The 25,725-nt window shown below is 45.7% G+C and overlaps 1 protein-coding gene across 4 annotated transcripts in view; it reads right to left on the reverse strand.

Annotated features, from left to right (window-relative positions):
- Positions 1-25,725, reverse strand: part of CNKSR3 (CNKSR family member 3) — a 100,938-nt gene that overhangs the window by 27,033 nt on the left and 48,180 nt on the right. For all 4 annotated transcript variants that reach the window (XM_062186955.1, XM_062186956.1, XM_062186954.1 and 1 more), the window contains exons 2-5: positions 16,368-16,531; positions 8,461-8,663; positions 7,255-7,342; positions 1,953-1,994 (exon numbers count right to left, since the gene is read on the reverse strand). In XM_062186955.1, the coding sequence (XP_062042939.1) occupies positions 1,953-1,994; positions 7,255-7,342; positions 8,461-8,663; positions 16,368-16,531 (497 nt within the window). The remainder of the gene's footprint in view (positions 1-1,952; positions 1,995-7,254; positions 7,343-8,460; positions 8,664-16,367; positions 16,532-25,725) is intronic.

Genomic DNA, 25,725 nt, shown 5'->3' on the forward strand with positions numbered 1-25,725 from the left:
AATTACTATTAACTGAAGTCTACAATTTAAGCTTCACCCTTTGTGGTGGACACCACAGGTTTTGCCATATGGCCAATGTCAGGCATCCATCATTACAGTGTCATACAGAATAGTTTCACTGCCCTGCACTTGACCTCATTATCATCTCCCCTACCCCACCATGAACCCTCAGCAGCCACTGATATTTTCAGTCTGCATGGTTTAGTTTTTTCCACAACGTCAAACACTTGGAATGATACAGCATATCACCTTTCCAGTTTGGATTAAGTTTTTTCCACACTTTTTCACAACTTGATAACTCATTTATCTGTACTGCAGAATAATAATCTATTCTATGAATGTGATAACTTATTTATCTGTATTGCTACTCTATTCTATGAACATACCAGTTTGTTTATCCATTCACCTATCCAGAGACAATTGGTTGCTTCCAATTTGGGGCAATTATAAACAAAGTCGCTATAAAATTCTATGCAGATTTGTGTGAACATAATTTTTCAGCTCTTTTGGGTAAATGCCTCATAGTGCAACTATTGGGTGGAATAGTAACAATGCATTTAGTTTTGTAAGGACCTGCCAAAGTGTCCTGGAAGCTGCAAGCACTATCTCGCATTCCCTCTAGGGAGATATAAAAGTCCCCTTTGCTCCATGCCTCTGGCGGCACTTCATGCTACCAGTATTCTGGATTCCAGCCACTCTAGTAAGTGATATCTCCTTTGTTTTCTTTCGCAACTCCCTAATTACAAATGCGGTTGAACATCTTTTCATATGCTTATTTGGCATTTGTATACCTTCTTCGGTGTAGGGCAGTTCAGATCTTTTGTTCACATTTAATTGGGTTGTTTGCTTTCTTACTACTGAGTTTTTAGAGTTCTTGGTGTATTTTGGATACAAAGCCTTCATCTCAGATGTGCTTTGAAAATATTTTCTCCAACTCTGCGGCTGGCTTATCTTTTCATTCTCTTGACAGTGCATTTCACAGAGCAGAGGTTTTAATTTTAATGAAGCTACATTATCAGTTTTTCCATCATGGATCATGCTTTGGGTGTGCTATCTAAACACTCATCACCAAACCCAAAGGCACCTGGATTCTTTTCCCATGTTATCTCCCATGAGCTTGAGAGTTTTGCATTGTACATTTAGGTTTATGACTGTCCTGGTGATGACTCACCTTCTCCAACTGACAGGGCAAAAACTCTAAGGAGACAACATGAGGAGCCCAAAGTGGTCTCCATACCGAAGTCACAGGGGTTGCTATGTGCAGCATTTCCCAAGTCAGGTGCATCTAACCTTTCAATAAACAACCAAAGGAATCAGGAAATTCCAAAGAACGCTTTTTCTTTCCAAGGGGGAGAATCTTAGAAGTGACACTTTCTACACTCCTCAAATTTGTTTAGCCTTCCTATTTATGGAAAATATATTTATAGCAGTTTCATTGCTAAATTCCTCAACATTAGGAGGAGGAAGGCCTTATCAAAAGAGCACAGACTGGCTTGTGTCAAAAGCAGGAAGTGATGATGAATAGCAGCAAACTGCCCTTTCAACAGTCATGGGACATCCCCCTCCATCTAATGGCTTTTGCCAAGATTTTTTTTTTTTTTTTTAGCCAGTTGGGCAGAACATGAAATGTGCACATCAATTGTATCCAAATTTTATCTGGCTGGGCAGCAACTAATGTATAAGGATACACTGACTAAATGTTCAGAAGGAAAAAAAAAGCAAAACAGAGACCCCAATATAGCAAATTTAAGCAAAGGAATTCTCACATTGGCTGATCTTATTAAATAACTCTTCCAATTCTCCTTCTCCCTGAATTAAAAAGACCAAGATCCCAAAAGCCAGTATTTCAAGGTCTATCCTGAAGGAATCAGTCTGCATTTACTTCAATTAATGTGGTTCTCATTACCTTCCAAAAAAGGGATTTTATAGTAACTTCTAGAACAAATCCTTACCACAGTTAAAACTTTGTCCTCCATTTCAGCTACAAGGCAATCCTAAAGAAGGGGAAGAAGAAAAAGACAACTAAGTAGAAAAGTTAAAAAAAAAAAAAAAAAAAAGAAAGAAAGCCGTTTGGCTTGTCTTCTGGGTATCTCCTGGAGCCCACAAGGCCTCTGACTCCCACCCCTTCCACCCCCAGTTCCTCAGCCTGGGCAGCAGAGAGAGGATGGGTTGACATTTACCTTGTCCTAAGGCCCTGCTCCCCACTGACCCAAGAAGCTTATCATCCAAGGAATCCATTTAACCAATTATTTAATTTGAAAGCCTGTAAAGTTCAAGCATTGAAGTCCACCCACTATCCACAAGGTCCAGAGATCAGTAAATCAGAAGGCCAAATCCAAGAAACCTGACAATGGCTCCCAATGTGACCCTAGGCTCAGCCAGCAGTGAGCCAACCAGCAATGAGCTAGCTCTGGGCCTGCCCATGAGAATAGCTTTCAAATAAGGGCCTGAGTAAACGCAGCCACAAAGTTTATTTTAAGCACCACTGAGATTAAATCAGATATTTTAGTCCTTGATGATGAAAAAAGCTTAACAAAACATTCATTAACACACTGCCAAAAAGTGGTCTTGAGGTATGCTATTGATGACATTAAAAAAAAAACTGGAATGCAAAGCATTATTTACTCAGCTTAAGAACAAAAGACTTGGAACACTGTACGAACAGGGTTAGCTGATTACAGGACTCACCATTGTCCCATGGAAAAGCCACTACCGTGAAACGTTCACAGTTAACCTAGAACTGTCTACAGCAGAGGACTCCTGCTTACACAGCAGGGTACATGCTGAAGAAAAGTGAGAGGGACTGGATTCTTTGCTGTTTACCCAGCACTGTTCAGTGTATTCCCTAACTGGGACGACCTTAAAGAAAACACTCATTACTTTATGCACGTGGAAAACATTCATCAACTCAGTTGGAAGTGCCAGGCAAAGATGTTCTTTTAAACCAAACCATCCCTTTACAATTCTCATTGGCACAGGCATGGCTGCTAATTTCTACCATATGTGATTTAATAATCACACTTTGTCTTCTTTAAAATATTTTTATTTTCTCTACTGGATTAGAATGTGGGAAACAATAATTGTTACTCTACTGTCCCCAAAAAAATACTGACTCACAGGAAAGGAACAGCACAGGAGGAAAACACTTAAAAAGAAATTCAGAAATGTATTAGAGCTGTGCTTTTCTGTCTTCATCTCGTGCATGAAACTTAACTACCAACTACCATATGGCTCCTCCCTTATTAGTACTGTCCAGTAGTACCAAACAGAGAATTTAGAAAAACAGATTGATGTAGCCTTGTGCTAGAAACATAAGTGATGATTTTTGCCTGTGATCTCTCATCACAAATCTCAGAATGATCTCAGTGCTGTCTTCCTGAGGTCACCGTCACCCGGAGACAGAGGCACCTCAGTGCACCAGGGCCCAAGAGAGAGCCAAGTTCAAGGTGTGGCCGCACGGTTCCCTAGAAAACAGGTTTCCTGCCTTGTGACTGAGCTCTCCTGCCTCCCACGCTATTCAAGTCCAAGTGCCTATGTGAAAAGGCCCGTGTCTTACCTTCCCCACCACAGTGAGCGTGGGGAAAGTTCCCACACCCATTCCCACTCAGAGGAAGCAGCTGCGGGCGTGACTCCACATTGTTTGGCACAAACGGAAAAAGAGGTACTGGGCCCATGTGACCCCTGGTGCGTCAGACAGGGAGGCTGCTCTTCGTTGGTCCTCGGTCACCTGGACCAGCAGGAACAGCCCAGCCGAACTGGCGGACGCCCAGCCTGGGACGTCAACGCCGGCTGCATCTCCTGCTCCCTCTTCTCACTGCACAGCCTGGGAAACGCGGTGAGCGCCTCCGTAGGACGGGACGGTCACCAAGCCTGTCTTCGATAGCTCACTCCCATGACACACGCCAAGCACGCAGTCACACCTGAGACACAGTCCACACTCAGGAACAGTCTTTTCTGCTTCCATGAGCATCGCTCCACTCGGTCGTCTGGGGCTCACACATGGCTCATTCCCCTATTTCTTCCCAGGTTGCAACTCGGTGCCTGCCACTGCCACTTCCTTACGGCTAATTCGGTTTCCTCGTCACCACAACAGGAAAACAGATTGGAAATACACTTCGCGATCCCTTCCTACCTTGATTTCCTTAATCTGAAATTAAAGTCCAAGCCAGGCAGGAGGGGCCGGCGCCGTGGCTCACTTGGTTGATCCTCCGCCTGCGGCGCTGGCATCCCATATGGGCACCGGGTTCTAGCCCCGGCTGCTCCTCTTCCAGTCCAGCTCTCTGCTGTGGCCCAGGAAGGCAGTGGAGGATGGCCCAGGTGACTGAGCGCCTGCACCCGAGTGGGAGACCAGGAGGAAGCACCTGGCTCCTGGCTTCGGATAGGCACAATGCCGGCCGTAGCAGCCATTAGGGGGATGAACCAATGGAAGGAAGACCTTTCTCTCTGTCTCTACCTCTCACTGTCTAATTCTACCTGTCAAATAACTTAAAAAAAAAAAAAAAGCCAGGCAGGAGAATCAATTGCTGTACTTGGAATGCAGCTCTTGCATTCTTAAAAGTATGCAGACTCCAAGTGTGTGTGCTGGGGGGTGGTGAAGTGGTGACAGTTCTCCTTCTGATTTATAAATTACAGTTGAAAGGAGGGATGCAGAGAATTTGGCAAGAAAGGAGGAAATGTGGCAATAAGTAGGAGAGACAGGAGAAAAGGAAATGAGCAAATCCTTCCTTCACAGACAGCGACACAAAGAATGAAGGCTCAGAGAACACGTCCTTCCACACTGGGCAGAAAAAGATGGCTTTTACTCCTTCAGCTCCCCAGGTAAAAGGAATAAATGAAAAAAAAAAAAAAAAAAAAGGAATAAATGAATAGAAGAGAGTCCTCTTCCCCCAAACACAACAGATCTTCCCAAGAGGCAGGAAGCCAGCATGAAGAGGCCTGGCACCCTGAACCCCACGTTCACCCGCCTGACATCTCCGACAGGTGCCTCCGTGTGTGCTCCCGTGCACAAACACTGGGATGAAGCACCGTGTTTTCCCATCGCCACAGAAAACAACTGCTCACCAACATCTAAACACCTTTCTTGGCCTTAGTCCAGGAAATGACATCCCCATGTACATTCACATCTTGTCAACTTTAATCCTTAAAACCATTAACTTTGGGGCCAGCATTGTGGTTCACTGCTATTGCTAAGCTGTTGCTGCAACACTCCCATCCCTTATGAGCTCTGGTTCAAGGCTGGGTTACTGCACTTCCAACCCAGCTCCCTGCTAATGCACCTGGGAAGGCAGTGCATGATGGCCCAACTTCTTGAGTCCCTGACATTATCGTAGGAGACCCAGATGGAGGTCAAGACGCCTGGATCAGCCCTAGCTGTTGTAGCCATTTGGGGATTAAACCAGCAGACTGAAGATTATCTATCTATCAATCTATCTATTTCTCTCTCTGCCTTTAAATAAAGCTTTTTAAAAAATCATTAACTTTAAAATAAAAAATAAAAAACACCAGAAAGTAAGAGCAACATATTTGTTTAATTCCTGTCCTCAATCTATCAACTTTGGTTCCAAAAAACTGGTACAAAGCAAGATTTTTATATTTTCTACTAGAGTCTACTCTTTTAATACATTTTATCTTACTTCCCATCCAAGCACAAATCAGGCCCAACTCTGCTTAACTTCAGAGCAATCTTTTGAAGCAGGAATTATGCCATTGCCTGTGGTAACTGCATCCCATATGGGCACCGGCCTGAATCCTAATTGCTCTATTTCTAATCCAGCTCCCTGCCAATGTGCCTGGGAAAGCAGTGGAAGATGGCCCAAATACTTAGGTCCCTACCACCACGTGGGAGACTCAGATGCAGTTCAGCTCGGCCTAGCCCCAGAGAGTAAACCAGCAGGTGAAGATCTTTCTCTCCCTTACTCTCTGTATCTCTATCTTTCAAATAAATAAATCTTAAAAAAAAAAAAAAAAAAAAACTCTCCTATTTGCTACTTACAATGTTTAACTCACACATTCATTACAAGTAATCTTGGTTAGAAATTAAAATACGGCCGGCGCCGCGGCTCACTAGGCTAATCCTCCGCCTTGCGGCGCCAGCACACCGGGTTCTAGTCCCGGTCGGGGCACCGATCCTGTCCCGGTTGCCCCTCTTCCAGGCCAGCTCTCTGCTGTGGCCAGGGAGTGCAGTGGAGGATGGCCCAAGTCCTTGGGCCCTGCACCCCATGAGAGACCAGGAGAAGCACCTGGCTCCTGCCATCGGATCAGCGCGGTGCGCCGGTCGCAGCATGCCAGCCACGGCGGCCATTGGAGGGTGAACCAACGGCAAAGGAAGACCTTTCTGTCTGTCTGTCTCTCACTGTCCACTCTGCCTGTCAAAAATAAAAAAATAAATAAATAAATAAATAAATAAATTACAATAGGACATTATGGAAAGAAGAAAGCAGGGAAGATAACAAATATCCATGGCAGGTTTTAGGGCAGTGCCTCCTACCACAAATGCCAGGCCTCCTCTACAGAATGACATACCACAATGGGTATCAAGCTCTTTTTGTCAATGTTACCTTACACATCACTAAAAGGAGCCAAAACACTGGGCGACTGTAGTTGCTATGAGCACCTTCCTAAGGTCATGACCTTGAACATACATGCACTTTAAGTTCAATGGCCACAGGATCTGGCTCTCAAACATTGGCGCTGCACCTGCAAGCCCAACTGCACACTCCACAGTCCAGAGACAAACAGTAAGCACAGAGCTTTTCACAACTGCCTCTCTGTTACTATATGGTCAGGATGGAGGGAAAGACGTTCTGTATTTTTGGTCAAATCAGCAGTGGAAACAAACATGGAATCACTGAATCTTAGACCCAAGTGAGGTACCAAAAAAAAAAAAAAAAAAATGGTAGCAGATACAGGAAAGTACCCAAAAAAAAAGTAGATTACTCTAGAATTTCTATTTTATTTTTTATTTATTTTTTTTTTTTTTGTGCTCAAACATTCTAGAGGAAGTGTAAGACCAGTAGCTCAAGTATTTTAAAACAAAAGGTAGCAACCTTTGGTTCAAAGGTCACAGGTCATTTTTCACAGAATTCAGCTCTGTAAGACATCTCATTTAAAGCCTTTTACTTCTCCCCATGTCTGATGGACACAAAAAAAGACTGGGGATGGGCAATGGCGCATGATACCTGCATGGAAACCCTTTGAAGAAGACACAGGAAACAGGAAGAAAAAAAGGCAGAACGCCGTAACGGTGGCACTGACCTTCTGGACTGTGGTGGTCAGGTCCAGGCAAAGCTGGATGATCTTGTTCTTCGTGACTGAGAAATCAGTGATGCCTGTAAACGGAGCCCTAAAAAGGAATAAAAATTCTCTTTACACAAAACCAGGGTGGCACAAATCTCCCAGAATCCTCTTCTGTGGTTGACAAGCACAGCTACACAGACTACAGGAACTTTAATAGAAACAGAAAAATGTTCCACAGAAGATGGCCCCTGCACCATGGGAGACCCGGAAGAAGCTCCTGGCTCCTAGCTTTGAATTGGCTCAGCTTTGACCATTGTGGCCATTTGGGGAGTGAACCAGCAATGGAAGACCTCTCTCTCTGTATCTACCTCTCTCTGTAATTCTGTCTTTCAAATACATAAAACAAATCTTTTTAAAAAGAAAAAGTGCTCCATAAAAAAATCAAAACAGGAGCCACAGCAGGGGAAATATAATGAACAAGAGTGCATTCTGGGGGCCGGCGCTGTGGCATGGTGGGTAAAGCCAACGCCTGCAGTGCTGGCATCCCATATGGGTGCCGGTTCAAGTCCCAGCTGCTGCACTTCTGATTCAGCTCTCTGCTATGGCCTGGGAAAGCAGTAGAAGATGGCCCTTGCACCTATGTAGGAGACCCAGAAGAAGCTCCTGGCTCCTGGCTTCAGATCGGTGCAGCTCTGGCTGTTGTAGCCATATGTGGAGTGAACCAGCAGATGGAAGACCTCTCTCTCTCTCTCAAAATAGTTAAAGACAGGATTTTTAATGTACTTACCAAGAAACAATAAAAGTTTAAGGTGATGGACAGACTAGTGTCAGAGCTGATTATTATCCAGTATGTACAGAAATCATTACTTTGAACCTCATACACATGCATAAATATTATGTGTCAATCAAAAAATAAAATATAAGCTTGGAGTATTAACACTGCATCAGAAGCCTCCATGCCAACCAAATAATCATTCATATTTAATCTCAGCAAAACACAACCTTGAGCAGAGCTCCACTCTTGAAGCTGAGGATAATTTGTTTCTGCTACCAACCTTTGAAGCCACTTCCTAAGGAATTCTAAAATCTACCATGGACTCCAGGTAGGTTCCAGTGCAAAGACCATGACAGGGACAATGACTGGCTTTCCTAAGAAAAGAGCAGGCTTCCCTGCATCTCAGTGCCTCCTGCTGCAGGACAGGAAGAGGTGCACCTGCCACTCACCGGTCCAGCCAAGCCAGCAGGGCCTTCGCAGCCCCAATGAGCTCCACCACCGAGGTCAGGAACTCGTTGGGGGGCTTGTGGGATGTGTTCCCATCATACACGGAGCTTTTCCGCCGGCTACTTATGTAGTTCTGTAAGTTGTGGCACGACGCTCGCAGTTTCAAAACCAGGTTCTTCATATTATCAGTTTCAAGGCCATAATTCTGCGGAAAATAGAAGAGGGAAAATTAAGAATAATCAACAATGGCCAAAGCCACAGTAATGCAAAATCCCACTGAGTAACATAAATGACTCCTTCAACTTGTGCAAAACCTGGTGGATGCACGTACCCTAGCCCACCTCTGCCACCGCCCTCTCCCTCCTCGCTCAGGGCTCCTGCCAAGGGCTCTGTTCCTGCTGCGGCCTCTTCCTGATATACCCTCCCCCCAGATCCCAGCAAGGACGGCTCATTCTCATCACTCGGGTCCTGGCCTGATGCCGCCTTCAAAGACTGCTTATATCTGGACGGGGGGTTCTCGACCACAGCCCTACTGACACAGCAGGATGACTCTTTATTCTGAGGTGGGATTCCTGTAGGATGTGAGAGCACCCCTGGCCTCTTGGCTGTCAGTGGCTCCCTCTCCCCATTTGTGACGACCAAAAATGTCTCCCACCATTGCCACAGGTCCCTGGGGACAGAACTGCACTCTCAAGGCAGCACAGCACAGCACTCACTGCTGCCCCCGTGTGGATCCCCATGTTTATTGCTGCCTTCCTCCTGGACAGGCCAAGTCTGTGGAACAAGGCTCTGCTCCATTTGTAGCACAACAGGCAAATGTGAACGTCACTGCGTGATCGGCTTCCATCGGTGAGACAAACAAGAAACAGCAGTCCTGACGTAACGCAGCTCACCAGCAATGCAATTTCCCTCTCTTGAACTTCTAGCCTGTGTGCTGTCGGGATGACTTTCAACTTACTTGGATGCTTCACGGGAACGGAGGTCATGCGACAGCAGTGCCCTGGGCTCCCTTTCAGATGAACACCCAACCCCGGAGTAGGTGTTGTGGGATGCCCACAGTCCGTATCAAAGTGCCCGGGATGAGTCCCGCCTCCACTTCCCATCCACCTTCCTGCTAACGCGCACAGCAGACAATAGCTCAAGTACTTGGGTTCCTGCCACCCACTTGGGAAAACCGAATGGAGTTCCTGACTCCTGGCTTTGGCCTAGCCTAGCCCTAGCTTTTGCAGGTATCTGGGGAATGCACTAACAGATGGAAAAAAATCTGTCTCTCCCTCTCTCTTTGTCACTGTGCCCTGTAAATACATACTTATACACATAAATACCCAACCCCAGCAAATGACACTTGGATCTGAGATGACTTTGGAGGTGAGGTATGGATGTTTATATTCAATTGTACACATCCTAAGTTGATGTTTTATCATTTTAACAAAAAATAAAGCTACTTCTAGGGGTATATTATACTGTTTCAATGGCATCCAAAAGGAAGAACCTGGTACCATTCAAAAACTGGGACTACAGTGACTAAGACTATTGGATACTTACTCTATGCCAGGAAATGAGCTAAATATTTGACATGTATTATCTCAGGCCATCCTTTAAGGATGGAAAGGCTAGTATCTCCCTTTTACAGATGAAGAAACTGAGGCACAGAAACAGTGAATAAATTCTCAAAAGTTGCACAGCTAAGCAATGGTAGGGCTGGGACTTCAATCAAGGCACTTCTCACCAAGAGCTCAAGCTTCTGCTCCAGACGCTGTATACCCGCCTCAAACAGACCGTGCCCAGGAAAAGGTTATATGTTAAGACAGAAAACAGAGAGGCCAGTGCTGAGCCACAACAGGTTAAGCTGCTGTCTGCAGTGCCAGCATCCCATGCCGGCACCAGTTTGAGTCCTGGCTGCTCTACTTCCAATCCAGCTCCCTGCTAATGCACCTGGGAAAGCAGCAGAGAGTGGTCCAAGTCTTTGGGCCCCTGCAACCATGTGGGAGACCTAGAAGAGGCTCCTGGCTCCTCTCTCCTGGCTTTGGCCTGGCTTAGCCACAGCCATTGCAGTCATTTGGTAAATGAACCAGCAGATGGACGATCTCTCTCTCTCTCTCTCCCCACCCCCCCTACACACACACACACACACACTGAATGGACATCAGACAAGAACAAACAAAACCAGCCAGGGATCCTTGATCTAGCACAGATGGACAAGTTGCTTAATCTCCCCCAAACCCTATCCTGACCCATTCCATTCCCTCTGAAGAGTTAGCTCCTTTCAGTTGGCTTCAGCCATCTTGGCATTCTGCACCAGAGAGGGACAAGCCATGCTTCAGAGTCCAAACACCTCAAGCATAAATATACCTGCAGGTTTAGGAGAACATCTTTTTGAAAAATGAACAACAGTAAATCAATAACAATGAAAGGCTTTGACTTTAATGAAAACCATCCTAAGTTTAAATAGACTTTACTTGAAGTTTATATTTATGCTGCTTCCTAATAAAATAAAAATAATTTAAGAAAATTTAGATAGGAATTTAGATAGGGAGGCCAGCATTTCAGCACAGTTAGCTAAGGTGTCCCATATCATAGCACAGGTTCAGGCCTTGGCTGCTCTGGTTCAGATCCAGCTCCGAGCTAATGTGCCTGGGAAGGCACTGTAAGATGACCCAAGTGCTTTGGGCCTCTATCACTCATATGGGAGATGTAGGTAGGCTCCAGGCTCCTGGTTTAGGCCTAGACCAACCCTGGCTATTGCAACCATTTGGAGAGTGAACCAGCAGACAGAAGATCTAACTCTTTCTTTCTCTCTCTGTCTCTAATATTCTTTCAAAAAATAAATAAATCAACTTTTAAAAAAGAAAACGTAGACAGACATTTTCATAGGAGTTAAATACAAATTAACTTTAAAAAACTATAAATTGAATGATATAAGGCCGGTGCCACAGCTCACTAGGCTAATCCTCCGCCTGCGGCACCGGCACCCCGGGTTCTAGTCCCGGTTGGGGCGCCGGATTCTGTCCCGGTTGCTCCTCTTCCAGTCCAGCTCTCTGCTGTGGCCCGGGAGGGCAGTGGAGGATGGCCCAAGTACTTGGGCCCTGCACCCACGTGGGAGACCAGGAGTAAGCACCTGGCTCCTGGCTTCGGATCGGCGCAGCGCGCTGGCCGTAGCATCCATTTGGGGGGTGAACCAATGGAAAAAGGAAGACCTTTCTCTCTGTCTCTCTCTCTCACTGTCCACTCTGCCTGTCAAAAAAAAAAAAAAAAAAAAAAGAAAGATACGCGTGCTCTCTATTAATAATCATGCTCTAAGCTTTACTATATCCATTATTTTGGTTTCTTGTTGTTTTCTGCAGACTAAAATATGACACTGTCTTCCAATAGCAAAGGCAGAAGTAAAAAGATGAGTTGTCATCATGTCTTTTTCAATTCAAAGAATCAAAGACTCACAACAGAGGAGAAAGAGGCCACATGACACAGCTTGTTCTGGAGGACTTGTGGCTGTGATTAAAGGGAAATGTTCCTTCACTCAATTACTCAGCCTGCCAACGTCTATCAAGAGCCTTTCACGAAAAGCAGAAAAGGCATTCGATAGCCCGTGTCACCATAAACGACTCGGGACCTTTTATGACACACACATCGACTTCTCGAGCTCAAAGAGCATTATGTGCGTTCTACTGCTGTGCGACACTTTAAATCTCAATCTTCCAGAAACCCGGCACTCTGACAATGACAACAAAGGGGCAGGCTGGTTTCTTATAACTGGTTCTCTTCGTTGTCCACTCGATCAGCTCTGGCTCTTTCTCACTTTCCCAAAAATATGATGGAACTGGAAAGAGAGAGTTGGCTAAAAGAGAATACAATTTTTAAGAAAAAGAAGGAAGGGAAGTGCCTTCCCCTTCGATCTCATCCCTCAGCAAGGAGAAAACAAGAAACCAATTATATCAGCTCAAAAGAAGCACAAGTGTGGAAATACAATCAGGAAAGAATTATCGACGTAAGTGTCCCACAGCGAAACATGGAAAACAAATAATTTCTCAGACGAGACCTGACAACTTTCACCCGTCTTTCCCCTAAATCTTGTCTCCTTCAGGAAGTGCTGTAAATCAGATTTCAAGAAGACACTGGCCACCCGACCAATGAAGCAATCCTCCGCTCCCCAGGGCTCCCACTTCACCAGGAGCTGGCCATCAGAGACAGTTTCACGGCTCCTTAGAGAAATCCCAGGAGAGCCGGGAGGGAAGGAAAGAGGCCAGACTGGTACTCTTCGGGGGTGTAACTATCGCACACAACGTAGCTACTGGGCAAGCCTTCCACCACTTCTCTACTTCTTCATTCCTGCCAGCTCTGTCTGTGATCTTCTCTGCAATTAACGGTCAGAAACACAAAATCAAAACCATCCTACTGACTCGGCTTAATTAAAAGACAAGTAACGATAATACTTCAGAGTTTTCCTACAGGCATTTACTAAGCTACTAAACACAATCAACTTAAGTATAAATTGCTAGTGAAAATCCTTCTGCCTACATGATTTCTGCTCATTAAAAAAAAAATAACTTTTTAAAAATGACTTGCCTTAGATAAAAGATGAACAGTGTATCATCTCGGGTATACCAGCATTCATAAGCATTTGAGACAGGTGGATTTGTTGCAGGTTTTTATATATTATATATATATAATATTAGGTAACATCCCTTCACACATATACTCAGCCCAATTCTGTTCACTTCTCAGCCTGCTTCAACCATAAAAACACAGCTGTCGCTGCCTCGGTCTTTGGGAACCCAGGGCCTCACTGATTTGGCAAAGAACACAGATTTTTGCTCTCAGCACACCCTCTCAGCCAGTGCTGGCCAACAGAGCCTTCTGCACTGACGAAAATGGTTTTTGTCTGCGCTGTCCAATATGGTAGCCACTAGCCCCGTGTAGCTACCAAGCACTTGGAATGTCACCAGTACAACCAAAGAACTGAAGTTTAGCTCATTTTCGTTTATAGTCAGGGGCTAATATTTATTGTACCGGAAAGAGCAGCTCTAGAGAACAGCACAGTTACCCTCTGCCCCAGACAAGGGGGGAGGGGGAGGCACCGCTGCCTGTCACTTTGGGATTATTTTAGGTCCGTTCTATCTGCCCTTCTCGCTGCTCTGAAACTTTCCAGTGGCTTTGGTTTTTCCTCCTTCCTTCCTTCCTTCTAGCTCTGTTCATTTCCTGTCTATCCCTAAATCAACATCCATTAAACTAAGTTTACATAAAAACCTCTTATATGACACCAAGGCCAGCTGCAATTACACATTAACTGCCCAGGAGATGAACCGTTCAAAGCAAAAAGTTCCCAACAGTTTATATATCCGCAAGTCCTTGCCAGAGGTGAATTAAACAGATGCTATGGTTAGCACATGCATTACAATAAGGATATTTTTAAAAGGAGATTCTATCAAGACTAAGATACTCTAGTAAACCTCTACTAAACCTTTTCCCCAGCCCAGACTGGGGACACTTGTTTGCAAACCCTCTGGGCCCCTCCTGCCCCGTGAAGTCAGGGGCACTCCAGGGCACTGAGCTAATCCAGGATGAGTCCGAGGTCAAAGCGTGGTCTTCAGAGGAGAGTGGAAGGGGACTGTGGAAGATAAAACCCAGCCCTGGGCTCTGGCACCTGCCCAGCTTCACTTTCGCCTAACATTCTAAGGACTAGGAAGAGGAACAAGGAGAAGAGAAAGCCCCAAGGCAGCCACTCTGTTCATACTCCCACACGGTGACCAGAATGTGCCTCCCCACATACCGTGGACTGTCCTCCAAGTCACTGCAAAGTGAAAGAAACAATGAAGGTCTGCAGAACGTTTCACAGGGGGGAAGAAACCAGAAAGCCGTGAACCCATAAAAGTAAACTCAAACATGTTTGCCCGAAAAACAGACACTTTTAATAATACACTGGATGCCTAGACATTATCCAGCAATGCAAAGCACTGACGCGTTAGTGCCCAGCCACACTGAGGTGAGCGTTGCTGAACAGACTACTTCCCCAGAGGTCACACCAGGAACAGCACGCGTGAGCCAGGATCAGAATGCAACATCCCTGCCTCCCAGGCTAGTGTTCAGACCACTTGGCCACAGCGTCTCCCTTGTGGCAGCTCATTTATCAGCCACAAATAATTTCCCTATTACTTTCCTAAACAAGAGTGGCGCATCTCAGCGCAGAACACAAGGCTCTGTCCATTTTAAGAAGAAGAACACGCACAGTGCAGCGAGTGTTATATAATCAACGGAACGCAGCCCAGCCATGGCAACCTAATGGGGAGCGCATTCTTTCCCACCACTCTCAGTGATGTAATTGTATAGACCCCTGGCTCGGGTTCATAGCATTACTAACCCAGCTTGAATGCCGCTGACTTTGTCCAAACCCTGACGCTTAAGGGAACTGCATGGTAACAGGACACCATGACAGGCTTCTTAAATCCCACCCACGAGGAGCTGGTGCTGTGGCACAGTGGGTAAAGCTGCCGCCTGCAGTGCTGGCATCCCATACGGGCACCAGTTCGAGACCCAGCTGCTTCATTTCTGATCCAGCTCTTTGCCATGGCCTGGGAAAGCAGTGGAAGATGGCCCAAGTGCTTGGGTTCCTGCCCCCATGTAGGAGACCCAGAAGAAGTTCCTAGCTCCTGGCTTAGGATCAGCACAGCTTCAGCCGTTGCAGCCATCTGGGGAGTGAACCAGCAGATGGAAGACCTCTCTCTCTCTCTGCATCTGAAACTCTGCTTTTCAAATAAAAAAATAAAAATCTTAAAAAATAAAATCCCACCCATGCCAAGCAGCTGGTAAGTAAAATGCTCTTACAGGTGCTTTTAGCCCACACCTAAGGAGCTACGTAGGCAGCCAGGCTGTTATGCAAGTAGCAGGTCCTGGGAAGGTTTTACTCACTCACGTTACAGCCAGAGCTCAGCCATCTGTAAAGTGTAATGAAATTCACATTTTTGCCCATGTAGCTGCCATTTCATAGGGTGATTATTTCAAGCTCAGACATTAGGTATTTAAACAAATATCTACCAAATTTAAAGTGCTTTTTATAGTAACAAAAACAGACATGCACATCAGAACCCATTTCTTGTTTCAATTAAAAGATGATGTTCTCATTCTGCACCATCTCCATTTTCTATTCTTTATGAAACATAAGAAAATAAAAGTAATACAGACCCATTCTGTAAAGCAAAACAGGAAACATTCAGGCTGTGGAGAACTACATGGTCTCCACTAAAACTACTCAACTCCTGTCACTGTGGCTCAAAAGCAGCCACAGATGATATGTGAATGAATGGGCAATGACTATATTCTGATAAAACTTTATTTTCAAAAATAGTGAGCCAGATAACTCATAGGCCACAGCCTGTCAACCATGAATCCAGAAAGTGATTTATTTTCTTCAATGCTCACATCATCTTCAACTTATGCTTCACTTCAATGGATTATTAAAAAATGGATGAAGCCGAAGTTGTGGCATTGGGGGTTAAGCCATGGTCTGCAACGCCAGTGTCCCACAGGGGCACAGGGTGGAGTCCTGGCTGTTCCACTTCTGATCCAGCTGCCTGCTCATGTGCCTGGGAGAGCAGCAGAAGACGGCCCAAATGCTTGGGCTCTGTCACTCACAAGGGAGACCCGAATGGAGTTCCAGACTCCTGACCTCCTCCTGGCCCAGCCCTTGCCACTGAAGCCATTTGGGGAATGAACCAGTGGATGGAAAATTGATCTCTCTCCTCCTCTCTCCATCTCCGTCTCTCTCCCACTCTCCCTCTCATTCTTACTCTCTCTTTTCAAATAAATAAACCTCTTTAAAACAATGATGATGCAATGCATCACAAACCATGAAGATTTTGCAGACCAAGGTTCTAAATACATCACCCCAGTACAGGTGACGTTTTCTTGAACTGACCAGTGCACAGAGAAGGTCCACAGCCTCCAGCACCAGCTCCTGGTGTCCGATGCGCGTGACCCCCAGCTCTTCAAGGTCCTGGTGGGAAATCCGCAGCAGCTGCTCCCCATCGATCTTCTCCCGCTCAAACTTGTGGACGTACGGCTGCAGGCAGTCATCCAACCCTACCAGGAAAACAGAGAGGCCATGACTGTCACCTTGGACTCTAACCAGAAAGCTGGCACGGGAACGGCAATCTCAGCTATCACTAACCGTGCTGTCACTACTTCATTGTCTACAGAACGTCTATTCCACCTGATAGGTGACATCTTCTTATCTAACAGGTTTTACATGAGCAGCACAAAATTCTCAAAGGGATCCGGCACAGAATTATCCGAGTTACTTTCCCATGCCCTGTAAACTAAGGGGACAGACACTTAACCCCCAATGGCAGGAAGTGCTAGGTATCTGTACCAGACGTATGTTATGTGTGTGCTAAGCAACCCTTCCTGTGGGATACCATCCCTCTCCCATTGGTGGAATCCTGGCAGGCCTGCCAACCAGGGCACTTGGCCACAGTGGCTGCTATGTGGTCAGGCCATCCACAGTACCCCATACGCCAGCCAGTTGTGGGTCAGGGATGGCCACACCACTCAAGCTGCACCAAAGTCGCCCTTCATATTTGATGCCTGGACACAAGAAGGCAAAAGCTCTTCCTGTCCATGTGGGAGTCACAGGATACAACAATGCTGGCAGTCAATTTTCAGAGAATAGATCCCAGAGAGAGCGAGAGAGAGCGAGAGCGTGAGAGAGAGACAGAATGTCCCAATAGTATCCCATATGCCCCAGGATCTAATCCTGCTTAAAGACACTACTAGCCCTCAAAATTTTCACTTAAGTTGAAATAAATTTCCTTTTTAGCTTAAACTTGTGGGTGTTGAGTTTCAGTTCCTTGCAACTAAAACACTTCTGACAGATACAGCACTGAAAAGGGAAGGTAACAGCACCAATAGTGGTGACATTAAATGGGTCTACTTATGGGAGTTTGTCCGGTCAAGTGCTACTGCCAACAGTGTTGTGTTCCAGTGCTCTTATATAAGGGCTACAATGGGTAAGCCAACTAGAACTTGGGAATCTATTTCTGCACACAGAATTCTCTGGTCAACTTTTTAAAATGATTTTACTGAATAAAATTTTACTTTGAATCAATTAATCCCTTCAAGTCATATGATAAACTTAAATATTTTAAGGATGGATTTGTATATATATATCATTCCAATGCAAAGGATGGGCACTTAATTTAACTAGAACAAAATGTGTGGAAGGCAGGCTGCTGTCTCTCACTCCCCCATGTGCATGCGCACATACACACACACAAACACACAAATGCACAGGTAGACACATGTATGTATTTCACTTAATGTGGTGTTTAACTTATGTGGGTATCTCCCTGGGCTAGAAACAGTAGACACAAGGCCCAACCCTGACTTCTGCAATACTAAAGTCTGTGGATCTTAAAGTCTGACGGGTGAAGTCCACTTACATCTCTGTCTCACAAACTTTCACTATTTGCCCTGATAAGACAGAGGAAGAAGACCAAGTTTCTGATAACAGTTTGAGGCTACCAAATACAGGAAGTAAGAGGAAATTTCTTTTAGGGTGACCATCTGGGAACAACGCGTGCTCCTTAAGTAACATCTGTCCAACCGGGGTCTCCAGCTCAGAGCATACGAGGCTGGACACAGACACTTAACTCAGTGCACTCCGATGGTCTCCAGCCACAAGCCGGGCTGGCGGGGAGGGCCAAGCCAATCAGCAGGGGCTGAGACCCAGGCCCCGCCTGGGCTGCAGAGACGGCTGTCCACAGAGGCTCAGTATCCATCTGCTGCAGGCAGCAGTGACAGGGACCACACTGGACAACAGCATCCTTCCTATCCATCCCTGGTAAACAGGTGAAGAAATGGGGGCTTGTGGAGGACTCAGAACCTGGCCACGGCCCCACAGCTGCTAAGAAGCCAACAGAAGGAGTATTATAGTCATTTTCTTCTGCTGGATATGGACCCAAAAGAAAAGAAAAAAAAAAAAAAAAACCAGCTCAAATTCAAACCAAGGTCTTTTGGACATAAGCCTAGCTCCTCTGTACCCGACCTGGCAAACACAGGACTGCCACAAGGAATCATAAAAATTCTCTCAATGCATCTAAGTCAGCGGCAAGGTCTAATTACAAAACAGTAGTAAAGTAGAATCACTGAATCTTGAGTTACTTAAAAAGTATTTCGGATCTGCATCCAAAATTGGGGACGTTCGGCCAAAAAAGTCAATGACTGTGAATTTTACTTCCAGTCAGTTAGTCAGCTCCAACTCAGACCACAACCAGACCCTGCACTCTCCTTTCTTGTAGGATTTTGTCTTCCCTAGCCCACTTTTCACCATTTCAAAGAATTTCTGATATAAACTGTCATGAAACTTTCAAACAACTCCTGTCAGACATTTAAACTCTTAGAGCTGAACTGCATCCTCCCAAAAGTCATAGGTCAAATTCCTAATCCCCAGTACTTCAGAATAAAGAGGTAATCGAATTAAAGTCGCACTATTAGGTTGCACTCAATCCCCATGAACGATGTCCTTATAAGAACAGAAGATGAAGACCCAAATACCCGCGGCCGGAAGGCCCCATGAAAACACAGAAAAAGATGGGCATGTGCAAGCCCAGGGCAGAGGACAGGGAAGACACTGACCCTGCTGGCACTAGGATCACAGCATTCCTGCCTCCAGACCTGTGAGAAAACAAGAGTCTGCTGTCTGTGCTTGTAGCTTACGGCAGCCACTACAGCAACCAATGCAAGTCCAGTACCATTTTTGTTAATCTATCAAAGTGTAGCGAACTTTTTCTTAAACACAATAAATAAGGCCAGTGACCAGTGGAACTGAACTGATGATTACCGTGCCAAGCAGGCTCCCTGCTCAACCACAAGCATAAAACTAAAACCCATATTCATTTTCAGGTGTGGAATATATCAGTCCATCAAAATTAGAGAATCAAGTACAGGGGCCGGTGTTGTGGTACAAGGGTTAACCTGCAGCCTAGGATGCTGGCATTCCATACAGAGGCTGGTTGGTGTCCTGGCTGCTCCACTTCCAATCCAGCTCCCTGCTAACGTGCCTGAGAAAGCAACAGAGGATGGCCCAAGTGTTCACGATCCTGTACCCACATGAGAGACCCAGGTGGAGATCCTGGCTCTTGCCCCAGCCCTGGCCATTGCAGCCATTAGGGGAGTGAACCAATGGATAGAAGATCTCTCTCTCTCTCTCTCTGTCTCCACCATGTATAATAGTTGTTCATTAAACTTCATCCTGGAATAATAAGGAAGCCACAATTTTTCCGTTTTTAAAAAATTTATTTTCATTTTATTTGAAACGCAGACAGAGAGTGTGTTTCCATCTGCTAGCTCTCTGCCTAAATGCCTGCAATGGCTAGGGCTGGGTCAGGCCACACCCAGGAGCCCAGAACTCAGTCTGGGTCTTTCATGTGAGTGGCAGGGCCCTAAGTGCTCGGACCATCATTCGCTGCCACCCAGGTGCACAACAGCAAAAAGCTGAATCAGAAGTGGAGGAGCTGGGACTAGAACCAGGCACCCTGATGTGGGACACAGGCTTCCAAGCTGCGGCTCAATTCAGAATGCCCACCCGCTCCCCAAGATTTCTCTTTCAGTTAACTGGAAAATCGGCTGAAGAAATGAAATTTCAGAAACAACGTCAGAGAATTAAAACAATGGCTGAGGCACAGCAAAGAAGGTTAGATGGGAAATAAGGTGATGGCTATAGATAGAGCACAGGGTGCAAATGAGACTGAAAACTAAACACAGGACATGAAGAAACAGACCAGAGTCTCCTGGAGGATTCTCAGGGACTGTCAGTAAGGTCAGCTCAAGAAATCCAAAGGTCCCCAAGACGTAAGAGATTACCAAGTAGAGACACCACGCTGCTGCTACCCAGAGAGCAGCACAGTCCATGGTGGCTCCAGGCCTCTGCCCTGCAGGCGCACGTACATGCACTACTCTAGGCTTTAAATAGCACTGCCCGGGAGTTTTATCATCCCAATACATTATGATCTATTGTGCAGTTACACTATTGTTTAGGAGACAATTAAACATTTATAAACGGCTAAATTAAACTATTACACACTCCCACGAAGCAGGGCGACAGCCTCCATTCCAGCTACACTGATCAGAAGTTTTAGATCTGCAGTGCTTCAGCTGCTCATATTTACTTGTCAAATGCACCTATTCGCCAGTTTGTTGCTTCAAGGAATTTACAGACATCTAAAGAAAATTAAACACATTCCGTTTACACAAATTAAATGAAACACATAATTAAATGTGACAGAAAACAGAATGGGAGCCACATTGGAGAGGGAACCCAGACTTCCCCAATCCTTTCTAAATCTGGCTATAAATAACCCTATACTTTTCAAAAAAAAAAAAAATCCCAAATACAAGAGGGACAAAGCCAGTCTCTCAGCCCGGGTGCAGAACTCGACAACGCGGTGGGTAAGAGCCTGAGTTCCAACCCTCGTCCTCTTCTTACCGGCCTGGGGCGAGTTCCTCATCTGCCTCCTCTGTGAAGTGGGAACACTAACACTCCCCACTGCGTAGGACTGTCATGAGAATTCGATATTAGTATCTACAAAGCATTCAGCACACTATGAAGAACACAGTAAAAATCCTATAAATTTTGTTAAAGAAAAAAAAAAAAAAAAGGTGATTTCCTCAAGTCCTCAATTTTCCCAGCGCTCAGAATAAAAGTTGTTAGAGGAGCAGAGTTAACTGGAAATACAACACAACCTTAGCCTCTATTGTCACCTTCCCTAGGGAGTGTCTCCAAATTTGGGAACCTATAATAATCATTGGTTTCACCTAAAAATAGTTTGTGGTTAACATCAGAATAGAAGCACCACACAAGTAGAAAATTCGCTTTGTTCAAGGCACATTCCACCGGCAGACAGAGCATCACTGATGCCCTGTAAGTCTTTGTGAAATAAACAAATGAGTGCACAAAGACCAGAAACTTCACATAAACATTAGGGCCACATGGATGCACAAATCACTTGCTTTTATTTTCTCAAGCAAGTAAGTAACTAAAGAAAGATACAGAAATCCTTGATTGTGCTACCAGCCACAGATAGTTGCTGCAGGTTTCAATGTTCCCAAATTAAAAGAGGTTATTTCCACATAACAGGAAGAGTCATAAACAAAAACCCAAACCTCTCAGGCTGGGTCTTTGAAAAGATCCTAGCCTTGTACTGCGAATTCGCTTTCAGGAATTCATCTCCCCCAAAACCTGGAAAGAATCACGTACATGAAGAGGAAGAAGTTCGAGTAAATGCTTCAGTGAGAAGAAAAACCTAGCGCTGTTCTCTCCTGCTTTTCTGTAACAAACTAAAATCACTAACTAGGCCCCAGAAAATAAATCACCCATCTGACTTGGGACAGGCCACACACATCACCCTGTTTGAGCCATGCTGTCAGCCTGCCAGCCTCAAGTCAGCAACATCCGGATGGCACAAATACACCATGCTTCTTACCCCATTTCTTTTTTTAAAAAAAGGTTATTTATTTATTTGAAAGGCAGAGTTACAGAGAGCAGAGGGAGAGGGAGAGAGAAAGTGAGAGAGAGAGGCAGAGAGAGGTCTTCCATCCACTGGTTCACTCCCCAATTGGCCACAACGGCCAGAGCTGTGCCAATCCAAAGCCAGGAGCCAGGAACTTCCTCCAGGTCTTACACATTTCATACTGAGTATCTGGACTATGAAAGCATGTTTGTTTTAATGTGACAGATAACACAGTATGTACTAGGATATGTCACAGAAATTAAAATCAAAAGATACGTTTACTTGGGCAGGAAAAAGTTTTGAGATCCATGCATAGCTTTTTCATGTGTACTGTCCGTTAACTTTTTAAAGACCCAGTGCATTTATCATGCACAGCATATTTTGTGGAATGGTTGACTCTGCATAATTAACACTTGCATAGTTATCATTCTTGTTACCAGAGCAAATAACATCCTCTCTCCGCATTTTTCAAGAATACAAATTGTCCTTAACTACAGTTGTCTTGCTGTACAGTACAGCTCTTCAATTATGCCTCTGATCTAACTGTATTTATGTAGCCTTTGAACAACCTGTCCCACTACCTTCCCCTCTTCAGCCTCTAGTAACCACTGTTCTCAGAAATCAGTTTAGCTAAGGCTCCTGGATGCGCATCTCACCCCAGATTTTCAAGGGTCCCAAGTGACAGATGATGCAAAGGATTTGCTCCAACAGGGTTGAGTAGATTGTGTGCTAGGGGAATTGTCACAAACTCACACAATTCAATTTCACCCCCACAAAATTTATGCAGCAATCCCACACACAGGCACCACCGAGCACTGCACACCTTGGTAGAGACGAAGGGCTTACATGCAGATCCGATCTGGTGATTTGAACCAGAAGAGAGGAAGAAGCCTGGGCAGTTGCCTTAGCCCTCATGACAATGCCCTCGGAATTCCCAACAGGTGTCTAAACCTTACACAGTAACGGCCTGCCTTCAGAGTCTACAGACGTCCCCACGTGCTGACATCCTGGTCCGGGTGGGCATTTCACTTGGCACTGAAGTCTCCACTTGGGAAGCCCACGTCTCATTTCAGAGTGCTTGGGTTTGAGCGCCCACTCAGCTTCCTGCTAATGTATACCCTGGGAGGCAGCGGATGATGGCTCAAGCCCCTGGACCCTGCCCTCATTGTGTGAGACCCGGATTGAGCTCCAGGCTCCCAGCTTTGGCATGTCCCAACCCTGGATGTTGTGGGCATTGGGGAGTGAACACCCAGACAGATCTCTTTCTGTCTCCCCCCACCCCACCCCTGGTCTGACTTCCAAATAATGTGAAAATAAAACTAAAATAAAGGCCTGATGAATTCTCTTTGCCTGGTTAGGCCACCCACTGACTGACCTCTCCCAATGAATAAAAACTCCCAGTAGCTTGTCCAGGAAAGGAGATGGGAGAGGGTCCCTCTGAGACAGAAGGGCATCCACCCTTATAACACAAGGTCCCACAGAGACTCTCGCAACACAAACGACATGGTGAGGAAAATACAAGCACAAGCTATCAAAAATGGTAGAACCGGTACTTCTGATCAGTGATGCCAGATCTACCAAGAACTGCTCCAAACGTTGTCACATCCTCCAGATGCAAATCTGGACTCTTCCTCTTAATCTGCAAGCCGGACTCCTTCCTCTTCTCCTGATCATAGCCAGTGCCTCCTGAGTTTACAGAGTTGCCCAAGCCACACACCTGAGGGGTCCTCTCCTCCTCCACGTTCTTCATCCCCAAGGACTGGTCTTCAACTTCTGTCAGCTGTACCCACAGTACCCCTACTCCACATCCCCTCCCTCCCACCTGCAGCGCCGGGTACTGCCCCAGCATCTAGAAGCTGCCTGCCACACTCCGTCCCTTCTTCCTCCTCACTCACCCTCTTTAACTCCATATGAAGAAACCCATCCCATCCTTGCAGTTCCAAGTCCATTAGCTCAGCGTGATCCTCTATGCCCCAAGGTCTTGTCCTCCTCTGAACTTCCCCACTAACTTCCCACTAACACTCACCCTGCTGGTGAGGATGAAGAAAATGCTTGATTCGCTGATTCTCTCCCAAAGTAGCAAAGGTGTCACTCACAGTCTGGCAAACACAGTTCCCAGACCAAACTCAGCCCTGCTACCTGTCTCTGTAAGGACAACTGCATTGCCATAGGTGTTCCCTCTGCACAGCTGTGACGTCTGGCTGCTTGTACTACAATGGCCTGGTTGAGTAGCTGTCATGGAGACTAGGCCCATCAATTCTAAAATATGAGGAGTCTTCCAAGGCCATGAGAATGGATATTGCAAAAAAAACTACACATGGATTTCAAAAAATTTTTTACACCAAAATGAACTTATCTTTTAATTCTATTTTCCCACAAACTTTTTTAAGTCCCACGGCATTTACTCTCTGGCCTCTTTTTTTTTTTTTTTAAGATATATTTATCTATTCAAAAGTCAGAGTTACACAGAGAGAGAAGGAGAGGCAGAGAGAGAGGTCTTCCATCTGCTGGTTCACTCCCCAATTGGCCGCAACGGCTGGAGCTGTGCCAATCCGAAGCCAGGAGTCAGGAGCTTCTTCTAGGTATCCCATGTGGGTGCAGGGGCCCAATGATTTGGACCATCCTCCACTGCTTTCCCAGACCACAACAGAGAGCTGAAACAGAAGCGGAGCAGCGGGGACTCAAACTTGCGCCCACATGGGATGCCGGCACTGCAGGCAGCAGTTTTACCCACTATGCCACAGCATCAGCCGCTCTCTGGCCTCATTGAAAAGGTCTACAGGAGTCCTGGTGTAATCAATGGCCATGATGATTAATCCTGCAACCTTTGAAACAGACAAGATCAGGGGCCAGTGTTGTGGCATAGCAGGTAAAGCCACTGTCTGAAGCGTCCACATCCCATACAGGTGCCAGTTTGAGTCCCAGCCATTCCACCTCCTATCCAGCTCCCTGCTAATATGCCTGGGAAAGCAGGGGAAGATGGCCAAAGTCCTTGGACCCCTGCACCCACGTGGGAGAAGCTCCTGGCTCCCAGCCTTGGTCTGGCCCAGCTCTGGCCATTGTATTGTGGTCATTTGGGGAATGAATTAGCAGGTGAAAGATATCTCTCTCTCTCTCTCTTTCTCTCTCTCTCTCTTTGTAACTCTGCTTTTCAAATAAATAAGATAAATCTTAAAAAAAAAAAAAATAGCTCTCTCTATGGTCAGGGAATGCAGTGGAGGATGGCCCAAGTGTTTGGGCCCTGCACCCGCGTGGGAAACCAGGAGAAGCACCTGGCTCCTGGCTTCGGATCAGCATGGTGCGCCGGCCGCAGCGGCCATTGGAGGGTGAACCAATGGCAAAAAGGAAGACCTTTCTCTCTGTCTCTCTCTCACTATCCACTCTGCCTGTCAAAAAAAAAAAAAAAAAAAAAAAGATGGGACCAGTCTAGGCCGGAATTCAATGACCCTGATGCTTTTTTTTTCTCTTTTTTTTTTGAACAAACACTTAACTTAATTGCACTGAGTTTAAAGGCAGAGAAGACTTTACTTTCTCCTCCCGCAATAAAAGACCTGAATGTTTGGGGAGATCCCATAGCATTTTACTCACTCTAGTATTTCTTTTGATCAGTTTTGGGGACTATAATTTACATACAATAAGATCTGCCTCTTCTCAGTGAGCTGTGATGGTCATGTAAGCACACCAACATCATGATGTAACAATGCTGTCACCACCAAAATGCTCCCTGGTGCCTCTGTGCTGTCTGGTCCTTCCCCACAGCCCTGACCC

This window comes from Lepus europaeus, chromosome 3 (genome assembly GCF_033115175.1).
Source record: "Lepus europaeus isolate LE1 chromosome 3, mLepTim1.pri, whole genome shotgun sequence".
Lineage (NCBI taxonomy): Eukaryota > Metazoa > Chordata > Mammalia > Lagomorpha > Leporidae > Lepus > Lepus europaeus.